General features: G+C 39.9%; 2 protein-coding genes across 5 annotated transcripts in view; both read right to left on the reverse strand.

The window, feature by feature from the left end:
• ythdc1 (YTH N6-methyladenosine RNA binding protein C1) overlaps positions 1 to 9,687 on the reverse strand; it is a 25,621-nt gene extending 15,934 nt beyond the window's left edge. For 2 of the 4 annotated variants that reach the window (XM_081366742.1, XM_081366740.1), the window contains exons 1-4: positions 9,032 to 9,237; positions 8,285 to 8,386; positions 7,218 to 7,510; positions 3,024 to 3,381 (exon numbers count right to left, since the gene is read on the reverse strand). In XM_081366742.1, coding sequence (XP_081222868.1) covers positions 3,024 to 3,381; positions 7,218 to 7,510; positions 8,285 to 8,386; positions 9,032 to 9,059 — 781 coding nt within the window. In that variant the 5' untranslated portion in view covers positions 9,060 to 9,237. Of the gene's footprint in view, positions 1 to 3,023; positions 3,385 to 7,217; positions 7,511 to 8,284; positions 8,387 to 9,031 lie in introns of all 4 variants that reach the window. The other 2 variants (XM_081366741.1, XM_081366739.1) reach the window with 2 other exon arrangements.
• Positions 9,688 to 9,876: 189 nt separating this feature from the next.
• On the reverse strand, positions 9,877 to 16,817 carry LOC308690851 (UDP-glucuronosyltransferase 2A1-like). Its single transcript, XM_081365588.1, has 6 exons — positions 15,714 to 16,817; positions 14,214 to 14,362; positions 13,041 to 13,172; positions 12,125 to 12,212; positions 11,818 to 12,037; positions 9,877 to 10,870 (listed from the first exon to the last, which is right to left on the reverse strand). The coding sequence occupies exons 1-6, from the start codon at positions 16,414 to 16,416 to the stop codon at positions 10,573 to 10,575; spliced, it is 1,590 nt and encodes a 529-aa protein (XP_081221714.1). The 5' UTR covers positions 16,417 to 16,817; the 3' UTR covers positions 9,877 to 10,572.
• Positions 16,818 to 23,833: the final 7,016 nt, after the last annotated feature.

Consider the following 23,833-nt stretch of genomic DNA (forward strand, 5'->3'; position numbering starts at 1 on the left):
GACTGTACATTATCTATTACATAATTAATTTTATACTTAATTTTGCTTTTTCTTTGAAAGCCACCAGAGCAGAGGCAAGTCAGGTTACACTGCTGCTGAACGAACTCAAATAGCGACTAAATCCTAATCTGAAATCTGTGACTTAACAGATTTATTAGTATTATTACTGCCATAACTATTAATGTTGTTATTGAGCGGTTAAGGGATTATTTAATACCTGTATAGGATTCAGAAGCTGAACTTCCACTTCTATCAAAAACGATTGGTGATATCCCTCTAGCGTGCTTCTTGGCTTTGCTTTCCTCATCTGAACAGTAAACGGGAGAACATGGTCCCTTATGTTAGAATATCAAGGATTATTTGAGATCGCTTGCGCTCCGATTTCTAGTCAAATAGTTTTTCTGTCCTTTGATGAACACAGCCAGGTAGCGACCCGTAGTGAAAACTTCTAACAACATGAGATTGACCAGTCACAGGTAAGAAAACAAGTGAGGCAAGGCAAGCTGGAAATGAATATTTTTGTGGGACCTCTTTAATGAACAGGTCTGCTCCAAAACCCAGTGAACTGCCAGCTAGGCAAAGCGGTGGGCATCATAAAGGCACTCGCGGTTTGAAGGCGACTGCAATTATGTTGCCTAATTTTGGCCAAACTGTTTGGTAGCACTGCATGAATGCTTCACAGACAAAGAAACAGCAACAGTTGGGTTACGGAAGTAAAATCGACATCTAATTTCTCCATGGGGAAATAGATTTTTAACGATAACTTATAAAGCTTTAAATACAGACCTACTATGAGCTACGATGTTGTTAATCGAGGTAAAATAGATCAGTATTTTGTTTTTGCCCATTTCTGTGCCACCCTTATACTCCAGTCATTTTAAGCCAAAATGGGGGTCAACCTTGAACAAATTGCAACAGAAGCAAACTCAACTGATTTTGTATCCTCAATATGTCCTGAGTAAGGAAAAAAAGCCCCTAAGAATCCTATTAGGGGAAAGTTTCGAAAAAGACCGAAAGAAAACCCTAAAATTACCCTTTACGCCTATTCATTATTTTTCTCACGTGAATATGGTAAAAATTTTAACCTTTAGATATCACCATGAAAATTACTGAGTTGATTACTTACATCAAGACAAACAAAAAATGTATTACAAGTTTTTTTAAATTGTTTGTTAACATGGCCAAACGGTGCATAATCTAATTACATATGTGTTAATTTGCATAAATACCACAACAGATCTAAACATTGGGTATAGCCAGGTGAAAAAGTCTTGTTGAATCTTGACATATAACAGTATAACAGATTGCCGAGTTCACGCGCGTGATCATAGGTAACTAAACCTTTGCGCGTGAACTCGGCAATCGATTACTTTGGACTTCAACCGAAAACAGGATGTAAACACAGGTATTTGCGCTGGCTTAAATAACATCATTTTTATTCATATATTTCACATCTACTGCAGTCAGATCCACTCGTGTTCACAGAAGGAATCACTCACATTTTCTGTGCACTTGTAATGACACATCAAGGATGTTAAGAGGCTAAAAGCAGGTTTAGTACTTGCCCTATTGAAGTCAACAGGGTGCAAATTTTAAAAATAGAATAACTCGGTGTAGGCAACACCGATTTTTGTCGTTGTTCTCTGTATTGACAGCACTCCAAATGTACAAAAAAATGAGCTCAATGTTAAAATTGACCGGAGTTCTCCTTTAAAGTCTGAATGGAACCCATTTAGGCTACCCATGAGCATTAATACATAGAGGCAGGAAGAAGTACTTTAGAAACCATCAACTCAGTCATTTTCATGGTGATATCTAAAGGTTAAAATTTTTACCCTATTCACGTGAGAAAAATAATGAATAGGCGTATGAATAGGCTATATTTGGGTCTTTTTCGAAACTTTCCCCTAATGGGATTCTCTGGGGCTTTTTTTTTTACTCAGGACATATTGAGGATACAAAATCAGTTGAGTTTGCTTCTGTTGCAATTTGTTCAACCTTTTTTCATAAAATGGCTGGACTATTAAGTGTTTGAATGGCCACCCCATGAAAAAAATACTATGTCAAGACAACATTGGGATTTAAACGGATCACTTTTATGGCGTTTTCCATTTCTGAGCTTGAAAACAGGTGGTCATATTGAACCAGAAATATTCCATTAAAGGGGATCTATTATGACCCTTTTCACAAGATGTAATACAAGTCTGGTGTCCCCAGAATCTGTCTGTGAAGTTTTAGCACAATTCTTTTTGCCCTTGTGTGAGCAAAAACACAGTTTTCGTGTATGTCCCTTTAAATGCAAATGAGCTGCTGTTCCCGGCCACCTTTCCAGAAGGCTCATGCTTTGCGTTATATTATTGCTATCATATTCTGTGCAGGCAATTAGCTTACTGTGCTGTAAATAGAAAAGCATGACAATATCACTGCTAAATATCTTGAAGTATTGTGGTATTCCGCCATGTTTCTCACTGACACGCACTCAACTCGTAAAGATCAGGGCTTAAAGAAAATCCCGAGCTCCCCACTCGATTTACAACATTGTGGTGGCGTTCATGTGCGTTCAACTCGTAAATACGATCTATACGAGATGACTTGAACGCACCAAAAGCTAATAGGGCACATCGTCACCAGTGATGGGCGTGGCTTACGTAAGAGTAGGGGGAAATCTGAAACCGTTTATGATTTATGGGGATTGTAAAAAATGTGGATTTTTACCATTATAGGCTGGTTGATTTACACACACTGTGGACACGTGTTCAAACACCTTCTAAAATGTAACGTTGCCCTTTAACATTTCAAAACAGTCAGATTTCGATTAGAATGCTTCTATTCGGTCTATATAGACTGTGAGGCGGCTGACTAGGGTTTGGAACAGAGGATTTTGCAACCTACCAGAGAACATCAACAACATGAGCATGGGGATTATGATTGGCACATCTCAAATTGGGAGAATTGTACACAAAAGACGTTTTTTTCCCCTAATAAACGAATCTAACCAGCCAGCAAACTTCAGTAGCTCATACCTGACGCTTCTGAGCCCGAGGCTGAATGAACAGACTCTCCCTCCGAGAAGGACACAGACTCAGACTGGGAGTCACTGGCCTCACTGCGAGTGTCGTAGTCATTCTGTTCGTTTCCCTCCTGTGGGTCCTCTTCCTCCAGTTCATACTCTTCCTCTTCCTCCTCCTCTTCTTCATCCCCTTCCTCCTCCTCCACTTCCTTCTCTTCCCCTTCCTCCTGCATGGCTCCTTCTTCGACATCAGAGCAGTTTCCTTCAGAGGAAGCCACGGAGCTGCCAGTCACGTATTCTTCTGAATGAGGCTCTTCCTCTCTGGAGGAGCGACTGGTTCTGCCTGTGCTGTCCTCACTGGTCCTCCGCATCTTCTGAAAACAAGTGCATGTATTACACACCCTGCTTGCTATGCAACATATATGATGGATGATTAGTTTTAAAAATATAACAATCTGTTTTAACTGCAACATGCCCATTTGTATGAGTAACTGTGGTAACTATGGTTATGCCTGGTTCAGATTACACAATTTTTTTGCCTGTTACGATAGCCATTGTGTCAGATTACGTGATAGTGACTCCTAAAATCTTGTTGTGTCGTGGATAAGAAACATGCCAGACTACACATTCATTGCATGCTGTCTCACACTCGCACATCACTCAAATTTACTCGCTCACACTCTCGCTTACTAACACAAATGCACACATACGCTTACTCACTAACTCATGACCGTAAAAAGAAATTACACATGCTAGTCTTTTTATCATGGTGTCTTGAAGCATCGCAGATGCGGCGTTGGTTGTCGTCCACTACGACACATTACACGAGATGAAACAATTGAATCTTGCGTCCCGATGGCTGTTCCGTCAAACGGATCGTGCCAAAATCGGGCTAAAATAGAGTAATCTGAACCAGGCATTAGACACTGAAATGATGGCAAAAATGAAGTAAAAGAACCACAAAGATGCAAATACAAATCTGAGTATGTCTTATGTAACGTGTCTGCGATCAGATGGTGTGTGTAGCAAGTTTGAGCACACATAGCATGTACATGTAATTCTCAAAAATGAGCAATCTCAGTCTCAATCACTTAACACAGTACTAGTCTCGGTCAAACTTAGGGTTGGGAACTGAGAATCTGTCCATATCCAGAATCAGTAGTGTTTTCTGAAAAATACCGGAACCATGGGCTGCACAATTAATCGCAATTTACATGTAATTGCAGTTAAAGCTCCAGTATGCGACTTTGGTATTTGACCACAAGAGGGCGCAGTTTCCAACAATAACAAAGGCGAAGCTTGATGAGGCTATGAAGGAGGTGACGATGGGAGATGTCGCTTTTAATGCGTTTTCACCATCTAGCGATATATCTACATGGAATTAATGAATCATCGTTTTTGTATTACCTGTATGTCTGATCGTATTATTTTATTTCATCATAATTAATGAACTGCAAGGAACGTGAAATGTTATGCTATATTATCCCGTTAACATACAGCTATTTGTCAAATGATTTGTTTGGTTAATGTTGTGCAGTTTTACGTTTTTATGGTTAATGCCGTGTTGTTTAACGTGTTCAAACCAATATCTAAAAGTAAATTTGAACGAACATTTCCAAGTAATGACTAAATATTTTTTTTTAACATCATATCCGATTGAATTTAATTGTACTGCCATAAGCTCGGTCACCACACGTGATAAAAAGCCTTACCAAAGTACAAAGAGCAATATAACTTTGTTTATAAGTGCTATTATTGACAGTTGCATGTCTTACCTGTCTATCAATACACTCGCGAGACCAGAGTCTCGGTCAAGTCCAAGATAGTCGCGCAGCTCTCTCCATCTCGAAAATGCCTGCCGATATTTATCTGGGTTTTATTCCTCCGTTTGTCACACAGTCTGAGTGTATCCGAATATGGACGCTTTCGTTTTGTTGGCACTTCAATACTCGCCAAAGAGTTCGTGATCCATAACAGCTATAACCATACAGTCTATGGCTATAACGCTTTACCCACCACTTCCGCATTTGACCATGCGATATTCCGGTGTGGTGGGTCATATTTTTTATTTTATTCTTTTTTTATTCTTTGTCAGACGTCTTTATTGTTTATTGTGATAAGAAAAAAAAAAACTCAATAAAGTTGTTGTAAAAAAAATAAATCCGGTGTGGTGGAATATCCTATGACATGGTCCACACCGGAAAAAAGGGATATTGCGTCACTGAGGCGCGACATTTCTTTTCCGGGACGGCCAGTTATTTAAAATCGGAATTTCTCTGAAATAAAAAATCTTTGGAGACTTTTGAGATATTGTAAGTACACAACTGAAGGAAATATATCACACTGTGCAAGTTATTTTTGGAAATTTTATTACAAAATTCCTACTTATTGGAGCTTTAAATCGAGATGATTTATCACGATTTTCAAATCGCAAAGGCTGCGATTATTTTTTATGCGCAGTTTGTCATTGATGTACGGCTCTGTAAACGCTGCTCCATGAAAGCACTGTGAGTTTGAGTCACTTATAACGTGCATTTGAAAAACAACACGCGTCAAACATCTTTCCAAAACATGAGAAGCATTTATGAACCTCTTTTAATAACGTGAAACATTTAATAACATGCATTTACTCCAAACTCACTTCATAACGACAGCTGAGCTCCTTCTTCTGTGAGATGATGTGCTTCTTACACAGAATAAGGCAGTCGTGTATTTATAAGTCATGTTTAATCCAAGCGTTTCAATCTTCTGTTTATTCAGCAACAGCGATAGGGATTTCCTGGAATGATGCGCATTATTGTACTTCTGCGGCGGGGCATATTTACCGTGTTTGCGTGAGAGCGCCCTCTGGCGTTCCAATGGGGCAGTATTTACTACCAGTCAGCCGCACTCCACTGACAAGCTGCGCACAAAATAATCGCAACCTTTGCCAAATCGCGTGCGATTTTATTGCGATTAATCGTGCAGCCCTACCGGAACCATGCAAAATTCCGGTTCCGAAAACTGTTTGACTGGTCCGATGTGTGGGCAAAGCAATGGGAGTATATCCTTTAATAGCGACGTCTCACCTCATGAATATTAATGTATTAATGAATGCACTGAAAAGCCCTCGCGCTACTCATATACGCTTTGCGTCAGATATCAATGCAATGAGAGTAGAGCTGCATGATCAATCTTTAAAAGTTCTCTCTCAATTCAAACCCTCACGTGATCTTATTCTTAAATGACAACGATTCTCATTTGTCTATTAAACCCTTGACAAAATCACACCGACATAATCAGATTTTTGCTCGCGCTGTCGCTGCTCCAGAGAGAGCAGATGTCATGTATAAATGTGAAACAGCTTCACAAACAGTCTTTTCAACCACACAGTATCATTAGTAATATTCAAAGGATCACAGAAGTACTAAAAGTGTATAGTTCGGATATAAACACTGATGTCTACCGTATCGGCCAAAACAGAGTAAATCACCTTTTGAAAGTTGCTTTAAATAACGATTGTATCAATTACATCGTTATGCCACCAGGTGGCGACAAGTAACTATTAAAATAATGATTCACTGAATCAGTCACTCAAGAGGTTTGTTCAGAAACGCTGAATCATCCAGTAATGAGTCTTTATGAATCAATCATTCAAACCGATTTAAAAACAAATATTCTGTTTCACCTGTCTGCATCTTCTAGCCCTTCTGAGAGGGTTTTCTCCACTGCTGGAGATACAGAGAGGTCCCGAAATCTCCCAGAGAAAGCAGAAATGTTGATTTTCCTTAGAAAAATTGTTAATTACTATTGCAAAAGTGGCTAAATAATATGTTGAATTTGTTGACATTAACAGTCTATTAAACTCCTTTGACAAGTATAAGGAATAAACACAAAAAGGATTGTTTGAGTTGAGTATTGAGCATTTTTATCTTACTATTTTTTTATTAGTTGTTTCAACCATTTTAATGGAACCGAATCGTTCGGCGGAACCGGAAAATTTCATATGATTCCCAACCCTAGTCAAACTACATTTAAAAGCTCACCAGAGACAGGTGTCATGCCGCTCTGAGCCGCTTTGCACTAACAGAAACTTCTTGGTCCAACATTTGGGCTGATTTCATGGAGTTTGTTCATTTAGACCCCATTCTGTTTGCCATTTGTTCTTAATATAGGAATGGATAATTGGTTTTAGATCCATCTCAATGCAAAACCCATCCTCTCTCACCTCTGTCAGCTCAGGCAGCAGGGGTTTGATCCGTCTCTGGGAGTCTCTGCTGCGGGACAGGCCTTTTTCACTATATCCTTTAGGCAGATCAGCCCGGGATCCTCTTCCTGTATGGTTCTTTCTGTCATCATAGATGTCTTCTGGTGCGTGTCTTCCTCTGGGATTGCTCGTCTTTTTGCTGTTTGATCCAGAAGAAGTGGCAGCTCTCTTTAGTTGCTGTCTGGTAGCGTGTCCTGAGGCTCTGAGCCGCTTTGCATCCTGGCTGTCTCCTCGTTCGTGCTTCCTTTTAGACCCTGAGGCATAGAGTAAACGCGCAGTTAATGTGGTAACAGAGCCAGACATATAAATTTAGCATGAAATGGAAATTGCAGTAGTGTTTTGTTCTATATTGTGGTGAGTGAGATGGCTTCACAAACAAGAAAAAATGTGGGGCGGGACTTAATATTGTCCACAGGGAATCGATTGGATTGTTGGTGTTTGCTATTGGTCGATTTCATGTGAGTGACAGGTTGCCCCGCCCTCGCGCCAGTAAACATCAGATATGTTGTTGAAAAAGGGAAGTTATTTTAATTAAAGATTACAAGGAAAATGATTTTAAAAACAATAATGATGTGCAAAGATAAATAATTTATAATAAACACTGGGTCCATTTTTTACTTGAAAATGACAGTCCAGCTCAGTGTGAATATTTTTGATTGATACTACTTAGGGCTGGGCGATAAAACGATAACGATAATTATAATTAATTAATTATATTGTTAAAGAGTAGTTTAAAACCACAGTTAACGCTCTGGTTTCTACAACTTTCACTTAGGAGCAAAAATCTGCCTTTAAACTTGAAAGAAATAAAGATTTGACTTTTATCGTGATAATTATCGATATCGACTGATATAAAAAAAATTATCGTGATTTTTTTTTTGGCCATATCGCCCAGCCCTAATACTACTGTACCCAAACAAACAAACCTGAACACTTGCAAAATGACTTAACTTACAAGTATGAATAGTTTGTCAAAATTGGATGCAGTGAGGATAAAATCTGATCCGGTCAATGCTTTAAAATGGTACCTTTTTTCTCATTAACATCATGTTCACTCTCAGGGTTGTAAAGCTCATCATCCTGGTCAGGAGCATCAGTCAAAATGTCTTCCAGCACGTTCAGTTCCCCATCTGGAAATAAAAGCACACAAATGTTGCATTTTAGTTTTAAGTATATTGGCATGTTATAGGTCACTCGCACCAACATGAAACATTACAATATAGTATTAAATACAATAGGCTCGTCACTATATATTACAGATACAAAACAGTAATAATAATAATATCAATTCAAATTAATTCAGCAAAAAAGCCAAAGTGACGTTTAATATTAAACTGTTCCCTTTAACGTGTTGGTGTAAAATGTGCAAACACTAGGCTAATTCATCCATTGTGAGACATCAGATATTTAAATTACATAATATGTGTTTTACAAAATGTATTAAACATGATAGATCCATTTTTGATGCATAACGTAACCGCAAATATGTCATTTACGTCAAATAAATAAAATAGATGTTTCTGTCTAAAACTACACTCATAAACAAAATCCTCCATGATACGTTAGCATCATGCTAAGCTAATAATCACAGTTATGATTCCTCAACAAATGCACATCAATGTCTAGTAAGAATGTGGGTGATTTTAAAACTAAAAACTTAATTAATATCCAACAGCTAATAGTTTATATAATTAGAAAAAAAACACATGTGACGGCTTTTGTTATACAAATCTGTGGCTAGGCTAACGTTACAGGTAAAAAAAAAAAATCTTTACCTTTCTCATCTCTCCTGTCGACAGACATTTTCAGCCCCCGTGGATTAAACACGCTTTAAAGGGCCCCCCTTCTCTCTCTCTAGATTTGTTCTTAATTAATATGTTAATTCGTCGATATTTTAGAAAATGTGACACACCATTAAATGTTTTGTGCCTTGAGCGTGTTTGTCTGCTTTAAAATGGCGGATGTCTTCCTCCCGCATCGCAGTGTAAATGAGGGTTGCCAAATATTCAGGCCATCACGCCTTTGTTATGTGCATCACTACTGTCTCAGTATGGCTAGCAGTATTGAATTTATTAATTCCCAGGATATGAATTCTTGACATCAACAATTGAATTGCTACTAGTAAAAATGTTCCCGGTTTTGACATAATTTTCCCCTAATAAAGTTTGATGACAAGTGTATGAGTACCAGGCTAGCTACCAAAAGTACAGCACTGATATGAAAACTATAAAAAGCTTAGTTGCCCACGTCAAAATTACTGACCCTTTCCCTCCAACCAGATATTTTGTGAGGATTTTCTGTTTAATAGTAAAGCCTTAGCCAGTCATGAACGTTATAAAATCATGAGATGAAAGCGTGCCCTATTCCCTACATTCCCTGCTGGGATATCGGCCATTACTGGCATGCTTTGTTTAGTTCTACTCAAAGGCCTAAGAAAGCTGTTTGAGCCATACACATTAACCAACATCAGAGAATTGTGAACATGCAAATGTTTTTAGAAAGGAAAATTTCAAAACAAAAAGAATAATTACATAGAACCAATAAATTATGAATAATTTACTGCCAGTGTGTGAATAATATGTAATCATGCAATTCATTAAGAAATAACTACTCTGATCATGAGCATTTTAAAATGTAATTTAATGTAATAACAATAATTTATTTCCTACATCTGTTTACGTAATCCAGATTACATCTAATCAATTACTTCCCGGAACTGCCGGTTACTCTTCTTACATAGGACAAGCGGCATGGAAAATCAAATATGTTTATTTTACATGAACATTCACATGTATTTGTTTCATTAAAGTGGCTTTATGTATTTTTTTGACTGCAGAAAGCCATAAAAATGCCATATGTTTGTAGAGATTTAGGAAAGATGCTAAATTCAACTATTTCTCAGAAAAACAATCCTGCCAGTTATTCTCCTTTGAAATGTGCTTTCTGAATATCTGTTTTTGTTTTGGTCTGTGGTCCCGCCCACTGCCAATTTACCCCCAGGTTGCCAGTTGGTGGAAAACACAGCATATTGGGTCAGAAATTAACTGGGTGATTGATCACAGTTGCATCCTAAATCTGGCAACCCGCATGAGGGTTGAGTCTGAGGAGGAAGGGACGGGGAAACAACCCTCTCTAATAATTTGACTTTAGACTGCAGCACCCAATTCAGTCGCTAGCTTACAATATTACATACTGCAGTCTGCACCTTTAAGTAGATTTGCAATACACACAAAATGCGCACTGACCGTCTCACACACGTTAGGACACACAAACCGCATCTCTGTAGAGAAGTATTGAGGGCAAGGCTATTATGCATTCACTCTTTTTTATTCTTTTGTGCTTTACCATCAGGACGAGTCTTTCTGAAACATTTACGGAGAAAGAAACTGCATGTTTTAATAAAGAGGAATGTGATCAGTGCAACAATTGAGAGTAAAAAGGCCACTACGTCCAGGCAGTGGTACTGATACCAGCTCAGTTCATGTGCCTGAACTCGAAGATGTTTAGCTCCTTTGTGCCGCATCACAAATTCGATCCAGTAAACTGCCTGGTCCAGAGGCTTCATCGGCTGATCATGGTGGATTCTGGACAGTCTCATGATGCTTTCTTTGTACCTGAAGAAAAAGAAGCGTTCTTTAGGCCCCGAAACATTTTTTGTCACATACAGCAAACATCTCCTCACTATCCGCTAGCTGCCTGTCCCCTGAACACACTGTAAAAAACCACGGTCTCTGTAGACAGCCCAGGCTCCACAAACGGCAACAAAAACAAACTGGCCCAGCCTGGACCACAAAACATAACAAACAGTGTTCCAGCCAATAACCGACAAGAATGATTTGGGGGTGGGGGTTGGGGGGTTAGTGCGCGTGCACATGAAGGGGGGTGTAGGGAGTGGAGGAGAGAGAAGCATGAAGAGGGAAGTTAGCTAGAGGAGAGATGTCCTAGACAACGACAACGACTAACGTTAGAATTATATTCTCTTGAATTTTGATATGGCCGACACACGACCAAAGAGACGACGTTCCGATGAACAATAGCAAAGAAGAGGGAAAAAGGAGAAGGAACGTGCAAAGTCCCGAATTTACATCGGAAAAGCACGGAAGGGAGGGGGAGGGGACGGGATGAGGAGGAGGGAGGGTCGAGCTAGCCTCATTTCTGTTTGACAATACTTCGAACGCTAACAAGAAGTGACGTCCCCCAACATCACTTAGTGCACCTTTTAACACAAGACAAGCTCTACAAAAGTACAAAAGTTTCTAAATATATTGAAAAGCTTTGCTTTGAACTACAGTGTTTTTTCTATGACATCAGGCAGCCGTGGTAATCCAATGACCAAAAAGAAAACTCATATGTACATTTATACACTCTATTTTCCCTGAGGTTCTTTTATAATTTTAGTGAAGTTTAGTTTAGTTGTTAAAAAAACAATATACAAAACCATTTTCCACTCTCTAGTCCTCTAATGAAAAAAAAAAACATTTTAGGGTTGTTTCTAACCTTCTGAAAATAACTGGTAGAGGCCTTTGGAAATGGATTATTTCAAATTAAAGACTTAACTCACGAGGGATTATTTAATACAGTCTTGAGAGCTTCTGCCAGGTCTTTGGACTCCATTGTATTGATATCAAGGGCAACAGCAGCTCCTTTGGTCTTCATGTGCATCAGGTTGTCAGACTGGTCACCAAACAGTGGCAAGCCCACTATTGGGACGCCATGATAAATAGCTTCATACAGTCCATTTGTCCCGCCATGGGTAATGAAGGCCTTCGTTTTTGGATGTCCTATCAGATAAAATGAAGTCAGTATCTATTTGACACCAGTTATTGTTCTTTGTGTATAATGAGCACACATGACAACACTTTCCTTACCAAGCAAATCATTCTGTGGGATCCAGTCGAGGAGTTTTGTATTGGGGGCGAGAGTTTCTGGAGTTTTTCCACTGTAACGCCAAATAACCTGTGCAAATACACATATGGAGGACGTACTAAGCATATGAACACCTAAGCAACAGATAGTTTATAGAAAAGTTGGGTTTTGTAAAAATTGCATTTATTTTTCCTACTGAGAAATGTATTTTTGATGATAACATATACCGTTAAACCTTTTTACCACATCTACAGACCTTTTAGGTTGTTAATGGTACAGGATTACATTTTGTGATGAACACATTTAGTTTGGACTTTTATTCACATATAGACATTGATTGATGCACACACGGATCACATCAAATATGGCAAACTGAGAAGCTTAAAGGGATAGTTCACCCAAAAATGAAAATTCTGTCATCATTTACTCGCTCAAGTTGTTCCAAACCTGTATGATTTTCTTTCTTCTGCTGAACTCAAAAAGATATTTTGAAGAAAGTCGGTAACCAAACGACTGATGGACCCCATTGACTTCCATAGTAGGAAAAAAAAATACTATGGATGTCAATGGGGACTAGCAACTGTTTAATTACCAACCTTCTTTAAAATATCTTCTTTTGTGTTTAGCAGAAGAAAGGAAATCATACAGGTTTGGAACAACTTGAGGGAGAGTAAATGATGACAGAATTTTCATTTTTGGGTGAACTATCCCTTTAAATGTGCTTGCTTAGGTTTGTTCTCACGTGTCACATAAGTACAGCTGAGCTGCCATTAACCATGTTTGATGTGCTCTATGTATGTGTGTTGATCAATGTTTGGATTACTTTTCTTTATGAACATTTTGAAGCTTGAAAGTTTTGGTGGAATGAATGGACTTTGAACAGACGGACATAAATATCTTTGGGCTTGGTTGGCACACCTTTTGTGGGATCTGACCAAGAGCAGAAGCAATAGTGTTTGCTCTTTCCATTGTCAGGTTGTTGATCATGGAACCCAATGAGAAAACAACAATGCCATGATCTCCTGAGGTCTGAACAAACTTCTCCAGTTCCTAAAAGACACACAAATGACCACATACTTCAACACAAAAACAGAAAACAAGACTTGAATCACCATTTACACCATGTGAACTACTTAAAGTTAGGGTAGGCATTTTTGGAGCGGCTAGCAATAGCAAGCTAGCTTTGCAAGCACAAGATCCCACCCTCCCTTCAGAGCATCTCCAAAGCTAGAGTCTGCAAAGCGTCACGAGATGAGAGACAGCATTAAATTACGTCTTGTCTCAAAGCACATACCATTACAATAATACTGAACATAAACAACTTGCAGAGCTCTTACTTGTATCACCAGACTGCTGCGGATTCATTTCGGCGTAGATAGTGCTTAACTTATTTTCCACCAGAAATGGATATGGCATTAAGTTACAATGTTATTTGATCTATTCAGGTAAGAATTCCTTAAAGGTGAATTGTGTAATATTTAGGAGGATCTGTTGACATAAATGCAATATCATAAACATAACTATGTTTTCAGTGGTGTATAAAGACCTGGCTTAATGAACCGTTATGTTTTTATTACCTTAGAATGAGCCATTTCTATCTACATACACAATCCCCTTACAATCAAATAGCCATTTTGCGCTGACATGTTTCTACAGTGGCCCTAAACGGACAAACTACTACAGAACGCGCTTCGTCACTATGTTGTTCTTCGTGCAAAGAAGCTAGCTAAAGTCAGCGAATAAAACACTGACACAATGATGAACAAGTAACAATAATATTCGCAATAACATATCGTTTTACTGAATAATTCAGTAAACATAATTTCTTAATTTATCTTTGTAAAGAAACCTCATTGCTTAACTGGCAATTATCTGGTGTCTCAGACGACGACATCTTTTCCTATCAGCCACCGTAACTTCTGTTGGTTGCAATTCGCAACCTCACCACTAGATGCCGCTAAAATTTACACACTGCACCTTTAATTTACAAATGATGCATGTTTTAATGCAAAATAAAATAAAATGTAAAGGCATCAAAACAAATCAGAAGACCAGATATTTCAAAATAATATGGCAAAGCAAAGTCATTACCTTTGACAGAGGTTTGGCGGGTTTGCAGTGCAGTCCTCCAACAAATTTAAAATTAGGCACAAGTGGGCGTGGATACTCAAAATCCCAGTAAGTTCTAATCAACCAGATGTCAGCTTTCCCTGAGGTCTCACACATTGTTGTAGGTTTGCCTGTGATGTACAGAGAATTTTACTCAGCCGATGCACAAAAGGTTAAAGGTGCAGTAAGCGATTTCTGAGAAACGCTATTGATTAGGTCTGCAGGATTAATCAAAATTAAACCTCATGCGATTTGGCAAAGGCTGCGATTTTTTTATGCGCAGCTTGTCAGTGAAGCACAACTCTGTGATCAGTAGTAAATGCTCTCGCGTAGAAGCTCCTGCAGTGTTCTCGTGCAGTGTGTTGAAACTCTGACTAAACACCAAGTTAAATCGTGCAAATGAAGACAGAGTCGTAGTAAGTTTGATGCTTTACTGTCATGCTTCCTCATTTACATGTAGTGATGAAAACTGTAATAAAATATGCCTCAATGCACATCGTACCAGGAAATCCCTTTGAGCATAATACTATCGCCGTAGCTGAATAAACAGAACATTGAAACGGGTTGATTGAACATGACTAATAAACACACGACTATGACAATATATGGTTTATCTGAGTTCTTCAAGCCTCAGGTATTTTCATGATAATGAAGTATATTTATACTTCAATGCTAATCGACATAGACTTTTTTTTTATACTGTATAGAATACTATGAAATTGTGTGTTGTGTGCCTTATTCTGTGTAAGAAACCACATCATCTCACAGACAGATGTTTTCACATACGCAACTGACGTTATGAAGCAAGTTTGGAGTAAAAACAAGTTATTAAATGTAGTCTTTTGTTGGACAAGAGGTTCATAAATGATTCTCATGTTTGGAAAGATGTTTGACTCATGTTGCTTTTCAAATGCACGTTATAAGAGACTCAAACTCGCAGTGCTTTCAGCTGTGCTTCGGTGACAAGCTGCGCATAAAAAAATGATTTGCAAATAATAGATAAATCGCACAGCCCTACTGTTAATATTTGAAATCACCAAAACAAACACGCCCCTACTCAAAAGGATCACAGCCCTATCTTGATAGCCCCACCCCCAAAATCACAAAAACGCTATGCAGCAAAGGCCCCTCCCCTCATGAGTGGACACGCCCCTTACTGCTGATTGGCTACAAGTGTGTTTTGGTGTTGGTCCAATGGGCTTTATGCACAGCTGCACTACTTCCTGAACTTCAGGCAGGTCCTTTGTTTCCTGTCTGCCATTATTGGACAAACTGATTAATCCAGTAGGTCAGGCACACCTGGATTAATCAGTTTGTCCAATAATAGCTTTAACACCTTAAACAGCTTTTCTCAGAAATCGCTTACTGCACCTTTAAGTCACAAGGTTAAAATAATCTAGAAAGAGACATTACTACTGAACAATTAGTGCACATGCATACAAGTTGGCACATATAAACAATAATAATAATAATAATAATTACCTAATAGTTCAGTGTAAAACGGATCCATAAACCACGGAATAAATAGAGTTACAGTCGAAAACATGATGTAGAGGAGCATGTTTTCCACTCTCTCTAGGAAGCTCATATGGTCAGTGAGGTGACCCTGCACAGCGACCGCAGGAACATAGGATGGTGGTGTGGGGATCTGACCGCAAAACCGCTCGCCAACATACGCAAACGTTGCGCGCATTGAGAAGACGAGCGGGATTTTCAGCGTCTCTGCCATCAAGTCAGAGAATTGCATCATCGGATCAGATAAAAGAACATCATAATGAGATTCCCGAAGCGTGTGTATAAGATCCTCATTGTGGAACATGCCCTTGTAAAATTCATCAAGGTGCACCTTAAACTTGGACATCAGTCGCCAGATCTTGAGGACTTTCTCGTATGTGGTGCCTTGGTAATTTACCCAGGGATGAATCGCCTCATGCAGTGTAGCACTGACCTCTACTTTCTTCATGTTGACTTTGAACACAGTGAAGTTGAACCGCTCCTTCCGTGTGTACTGTACAGTAGGAGATGAAGAACTGACCAGAACCGTCACGCTGTGGTTCTTATCAACTAACGCGTCTAGGATTGAACGCATGCTGTGCCAGTGGCTGAACTCGCCTGGCAACACCAAAACCCTGCCAGCCTCTACTCCACACAGCAGTGCGAACACAAATATAGTCCCAGAAATCATGGTCAAGTTTGTGCCTTTGTATAAGAGCAGTGCGATCTGGGGAACGATGATCCAAACACAGTAGAAGAGCCCTCGAGTGAACGGAGTTGCGAAATTCAGATTGAACGCTTTATCGTGATTGATGTAGACTTCAGTTTCAGGAAGTTAGCGTTATCGAGATTAGTACCAGTGTTGGGTAAGTTTCTATAAAACAAATAACAGAAGTCGAGGGTGGGGTACGGACTGGATTGATTCCATAGACTAGAGCTTCCGAACAAATGGGGTTTTGGTGTGCGGACTGATGGGACAGAACCCAAGAGGTCAGTCCTAGAGCTCCTCCTGTCCAACATTATGAAGCTGCAGACTCGGAGCCTGCAGCTACAGTCCCAGTAGCACCTCAATGCAGTAGCCTACATGAGATCCGGGGGGCGGAGTTGGATCCAGATATAAGGGGTGGAGATGGGTAGGTTTAGGGTTGGGTTTAGGGATCAGGGGGTGGAGACGGGTAGGTTTAGGTAAGGTGGGAGGAGTTGGATTTTATCCGAAAGATCGTATAACACCCTTATCCAAATGCCATTGAAAACAATAGGATGCAATATTACGGTCTCGTTTTATTTAAAGTTATCCAAATAAATATTTGCGTCCCCTGCTTAATGCATGTGCCAACAAAAACTCATTGTGTTCTCAGTAGTTATTTTTTGAGCATGGGTGTAATTGAAAGAAAATTACCGATACAATTACAGATTGAACTATTTTCTGAAAAATATTATGTGATATTATATTGCTACAATGTTTTTTTTTATTCAAATTTCAATTTTTCTTTCAGTTCAACCTATAATGGTCTAATTAACATTATACCATGCTAACATTACAAAACTATATTTTGAATGCGAAGCAAAACTCAAATAAGAATAGACAAAACACAAATAATAAACAATTCTGTACTTTATTTAATTATCACCTAAACATCATCTTGCTGTAAACAGGACAAAGCAAAGAAAAAAGGAAGAAAGAATTGTGTTAGTGACTTTACTTTTCGTCTTCAATTGCATTAAAAAAAAACTCCTCATAAGTCGCTTTGGATAAAAGTGTCTGCTAAATGAACAAATGTAAAATGTAATGTAAATGCATTCGTTTTTCATTCTTTTTGCAATCGCTCTGTCAAATTCCTCGACGTCACTAAAATAAAAGATGAATGCTGATCATGCAGATGAATGAAAGTCATTTTAATACTTACGTTTTATAAGAACTAATTTAATAGTCTACATAAATTAGCCTATATAAATTAAAATAATTACTGGATTAATGGTTGGACTATTCATATGTTGGTGTATCATGAGCTATAAAGTAGTTTGATTAAAAAAGAAATCGAATGAGTATGATTCCCTAAATAAAATTTAATTTGATAGGAGGCGCTGTCTCGAAAAACGAGGAGTCTGAGAATGTGGGACTCTGGGTGCGGAACTGTAGCTGCAGGCTCCGAGTCCGATTTTAGGGGAAAATCGGGTCCATCGACGTCCAATAGATTTCTTAGACGCGCCGAAAGAACACCACAGACACCGTGTAATCACGAGAAAATCTCAGAGTAAAACGTACTCGGTTACTAACGTAACCTCGGTTCTCTCTAGAAGAGGGAACGAGTACTGCGTTTTATCAAAACGCTACGGGAAAAGTCTCTTTTCACGAAACACTGAAGCAAAAAATTATCCTTTAATTTTCATATATGTAAAACGCGTTGCGGCAGCAGCAGTCAGCTATGGCGAGACGGCTTGCTCGCTCATTGGCTGCTCTGCGGCAACTGCTTAAGCCTATCGAGCGAGGCCTGAGATGACGTCAGGCCAATGAGGGCGCTTCGCGCCCTCCTCGCCACTTCCCGCCGAAACGGGCGTGGCTTACCTCTATAAAAGGAGCTCGAGAAGGCTGATTCACTTGATTTTGATCGCCGAAGCGAACCAGAGTGAACCGTACGCACGGCAGAGAACGCAGTACTCGTTCCCTCTTCTAGAGAGAACCGAGGTTACGTTAGTAACCGAGTACGTTCTCTTACGAGAGTTCTCTCGTACTGCGTTTTATCAAAACGCTACGGGAACCCCTTGCAAAACGCCGTGCGTGCTGGGATAAAAACACTGATCACCGGAAGCTATTTCAGGCACACAGTGCATAATCACCAGATTGACTCACACAGAGTCAGGGAATAAGGGTGGGAGCCTTAATTCCCTATACTGTAGCGTCGTAGAATAGACATGTCCACAGACGCAAGTATAACATCACATAGACAGGGTAGGGAACCTGAACTAATGCGGGAAATGTGGGTCTTACACAGTTCTGCCCAAGATAGTCGGTAGCGCATTGCGCATGGGTTTCAGTGGTCTGACTAGACGGCTGAACAGATTACACCGACAAAAGCTTAGCCTGTAAGGCGGGAACCTCTAGGTTATAAAACCTGATAAATGTAGACGGAGAGGCCCAGCCTGCCGCCGTACATATATCCTGTAGGGAAATCCCGCTGGACCAAGCCCACGAAGAAGCAACGCTTCTCGTAGAGTGCGCTCTGACTCCCAACGGGCATGGAATGCCCTTGACAGTATAAGCTAGCGCTATGGCGTCAACTATCCATCTGGATAGACTTTGTTTCGAAACAGCCATTCCTTTGGAACGTCCGCTGAACGAGACAAAGAGCTGCTCTGTCTGTCTGAAGACAGCAGAGCGGGACATATAAGCTCTTAAAGCCCTAACAGGGCAAAGAAAACTCGAGTCCCCTTCCTCACTCGATGCCGGCAGGGCAGCCAGGGATATAACCTGAGCCCGAAAAGGCGTGTTGAGGGATTTCGGCACATAGCCATGCTTAGGTTTGAGTATGACTTTAGAGTCATTAGGACCAAACTCCAAGCATGCCGGGCTCACAGAGAGCGCGTGCAGGTCGCCTATGCGCTTCACTGAAGCGAGAGCCATCAAAAACACTGTTTTGAAAGACAAATGTTTGAGGCTAATAGACTGGATAGGCTCGAAAGGGGCACCTTTCATGGCCGCTAGGACCGTAGAAAGGTCCCACAAAGGAACTGAAGGAGGTCTGGGCGGATTCAGTCTCCTAGCTCCCCTGAGGAAGCGGATGACTAAATCATTCCTTCCCAGCGACTGACCCAGCGTTGAACCAAAGAACGCTGAAATAGCCGCCACATACACTTTGAGCGTGGAAGGGGATCTGCCCTTATCCAACAGCTCTTGTAGGAAGGAGAGAACCTCCGTTACCTCACATTCGAGGGGTGAAATGCTCCGAGCTGTACACCAGCCGGAGAAAACCGACCACTTCGAAGCATAAACCCGCCGTGTCGACGGTGCTCTAGCCTGAGTGATGGTATTCACGACTCCCTCTGTGAGACCAACGGGTATCCGTTGAGCACCCACACATGAAGGGACCACAGTTCCGGGTGTGGGTGCCAAATCGAGCCCCCGGCCTGCGAGAGGAGATCTCTCCTCAACGGCAGTGGCCATGGAGCGATATCTGCCAACTGCATCAGAACTGGGAACCATGTCTGGTTCTCCCAGAACGGAGCTACAAGCAGGACTGGGCATTTCGTTTCCCTGACCCGTTCCAGCACCTGTGGCAGGAGGGAGACGGGGGGAAAAGCGTATAACGGGCAGCGCGGCCACCTCCGGGACAGCGCGCTGTCGGTCTTTGAAAAGAACTGTAAAAGCAATTTTTATCTCACTTGGAAAAACAGCATCACAGGTGTAAGACAACACTCAAAAGGCAAAATTGTAATATAGAAGAAAAGGCTTTATTCTTTGAGGAATCTTTTCGCAACCGCAGCCACCCAGATGTGAAACAGAAAGCCTACTGACATAATAAAACTGAGACATTTTATACAGGTTTCTGACATTCTTGACTCCTCCTTTCCCAGTCTCTGTAAATTTCCTTAAAGACATCTAGTATGGACTGGTTCTACCCCCCCCCCCTGGGCAGGTCATGCTGTTCTTTGTCCCTGAGAAGCCAAAAGGCCTTCATTTACAATCTAAATGACCTCCTGCTTTCCTCAGGAGGGGGCCTGGGACCCTACTATATGACATCCTGTATTCTTCGACTAAGATTCTTTCTCGTGCCTAGGTGTTTGTTATCTCCCCGGGCTATCTGGTTTATTACATCTGCTCTTTCCTACCCCCAATTCAGCTGTTAGAAATGCTTTTACACACACTCAAATGAAATCAACAAGTTTTAAATGAATGGACACAAGAACAATGAATTTTTCATTAACATCTCCCCCCTGTTTATCATTCTCTGATAACCAATAAAATAATAAAAATTCATTTCTGTTTTCTAATCAAACCCATTATACTATTAAATCTTTAAGAATAGAATTAATTCAAGTCTTAATTCAAGAACAGTTATACCCTTCATGTATATCAATACTAAGCCCTAATTTGATTCAATCAAATAAAATCGCAAAACTTTTCTTCAACCATTAATTGGTCAACATTTTCTCCAGATATGTTGATCATCTCGTTGCCTCATGGACGTTCCATCTTCACCAATATGACACTTTGCATGCCGTAGAGAGGATTTTTTCCAACGTTGGCAGGGGAGATTTGTTTCTAGCACATATCATTGATCCCCTACTTTATTCTTTGCGCTGGCGTGTGAGGTTGTTGATGTTGGTTGGTATAGTTTAGGTCAGATGCTTGGACCCAGGTCTAACATCCTTCAGTCATTTTCAAATCCTTACAAGATTTTCCCTTAGATCACGATCGCACCCCTACTGGAATGAGTCATTTACTGTCTACTGTCACCTGCGAATGGAGGCCTTAAGTGATTTTGTTAGTGAGCGCGTGTCGTGTCGTCCCTTTGGTGTGACCTGTGAAATTTTCAACCTGAAACATATCACCGGATAATTTCTTGCTCATTGAATAGCACTCAGGGTCCTTGTTCCCCTGAAAAAAACATTCAACCCATGTTGTTCATGTTAACAAAACAATACAGAATCAGTTCTGTTTGGTTCAATCCATCCTGACATCCTGCAAAATGAAAATTTTAAGTTAGGCATTACACAGGGTTTGGCACTGTTTCTTCACTTTGCTCATGCCATGCGCAAAAGTCTGCATCTTCTGTAAAGAAAAACAAATGTTGAGGTTATTGTTACATAGTTTTCTTTTGTCTGCTGTGCTGCCACATCTGCTCCGGCGTTTCCTGTCAAAACAATTCTTGTTATTAGCACACTTAAAATACAAACAATGCACACAATTAAACCCAATGTCCTCCCAACATTTATCTTCCCACCTGTGCGATGGCTTTCAGCAAATGTGAACCCCTTAGTAAACCAGATCTAGCTGGTTAATACAAATAAAGTTCTTCAAATAAACCCCTCCTGGACTTTTACTGTCCTCATATACCGATGAGGTCAAAGCTAGATAACCTCTCAGCCTGCTGTGAAGACAATGGGTTTAGCCCTTCCCCCCTGGATTTACTGTTTTTCCCACCTGTGAGGCCGAAATGTCTTTGTTTGTGGCCTGAATACAAATTATCCATACTAAAAAGTTCAAAGACTCATCTGACCACTTGTTTTACTGTGCGTTCTCCTGTTCCCGCCATGAGCATATTCATCCTCCTCTTGATGCACGACACCCATCTTGTGCATAAATTTAACATAATAAAATTCTCTTACTTTTATCAGACGCTTTTATTCATAGTGACTTCCATTTCAAAGTACACATTTACATTCTTATCAGTTCTTGCTTTCCCTCGGAAATTGAACCCATGACTTTGGCGTTACAAGCGCTAACGCTCTACTGTTTGAGCTATAGAAAACTGCAATATTTGTTCATATTTATTTGGTAACATTTGTTTGGATAAAGTTTGCTAACCCAAACGTTGTCCTTCAGCCAAGTTTCCCATCTTTCTCTGCCTCTGAAATAAAAATATTACTTAAGGCCACAATTTCATCTTCTTATCAAATTGTTTTTTAAGGCAACGGCCCCTAGTCTCACAGCGTTTCTTGATTTTTCAGGCCTATTGTTTGGTCTCTTAATCAACTGTCATCTACGAACATTCTCCCGGTCATCAATTGGTCAGGTCAGGTCGTGTACACTTTGTCAGCGTCAGTACACTTCGTCAACGTCAGTCGAATAACAATCTTCCCCTTTTTACAATACATAACTGTTAAGGGCTCTCTGGATAATCTGATATTTACTTAGCCTACTGTACGTGTTTGTTGCTGTCAAATTTATAACTTTTTCTCAACACATGACTGACGGCTATCTACGACTTCACAATTCTAATTTATCAATACTTAAACCTGTCCAGAAAGTAATTCAAATCTACTGCACATCATGAATGACCAAAATAATAATTAACAGACAGAGCTCGATGATCAATCAACTTAAAGCTCATCCTGTTCTGTGTTGCCTTCTCATCAGATTGACTCACAATCCTCAGCTTACTTTGTCATTTGCCTTAACCCATCTATAATGCTAAAACACTCTTTCCAGAGGTTAATGACACATGTATACACACTATTCAGACAGAATAGTTGTCCTAAACTAACACATACTGTACAAACATGAATTAACACTCACACTCATCCCTGACTATGAACTGCTCATATTTCTTATTCATATCTTTTCTCTAAAAAGATTTAAATTTTAAATGACATTTTAACCTTACATTTTCCTGTATCTTTTATCTAATGTTTTTATGGCCTCTTAACCAGTTTCAAAGCATGTCTGTTCATTATTCATCTGATTTTAGAAAAGTCAGCTGGATTGTTTTGGTGCATAATTATTACTTTGCTTCAGCTTTCTTTGGCTGACTGATAACAGAAGAACAGACAGAGTACCATCCTCTTCCTCCACTCAAGCAGTCTCTTTCTCTCTCATTATAAGCAAATAATCTTTTCAACAGCCTCCTAGGACTGTAACTAAAATAATCATAGTCATATTCAATCGTTCTATGATCTTTTCTAAGGTTATCTTTAGTTTAAATACTCAATTTACCTAACCTTTGTTTTCCAGAAAATTCTCTTGAGTCATCTTTAGCCACCACCATGTCTTATAGTGGTCCTTTGTCATGTCTAAATGATCTACAGGAGTCAGAACTGACACATTAGTTCAGCATCGACACAAATCTCTGTGTTTTCCTTGCTCATCAGGCAACTAACATTACAACTTTTTTTTTTTTTTTTTTTTTTTTTTTTTTTTCAAGCTGTCTCCACAACAGATAACCACTAGTTCAATGGTCTCTGCTGGCTCCTGAATGCCCATTCAGATCAGCTCTTAACCTATAATTGTCTTTTCTTCAGGGTGTTGTCCCCTGGCATAGTTGCAGACACTTGTCAGAAAAACAAGCCATTCAATCAACGCGGTTTCTGGTGAGTGGTATATAGAGGAACTCACATTTTCTGGGTCAGACGGCCGTAACTTCTTACAGCTCATCTCGCCTCTCAATGGT

This window comes from Scardinius erythrophthalmus (assembly GCF_964197995.2).
Source record: "Scardinius erythrophthalmus genome assembly, chromosome: 5".
In the NCBI taxonomy this organism is placed as follows: domain Eukaryota; kingdom Metazoa; phylum Chordata; class Actinopteri; order Cypriniformes; family Leuciscidae; genus Scardinius; species Scardinius erythrophthalmus.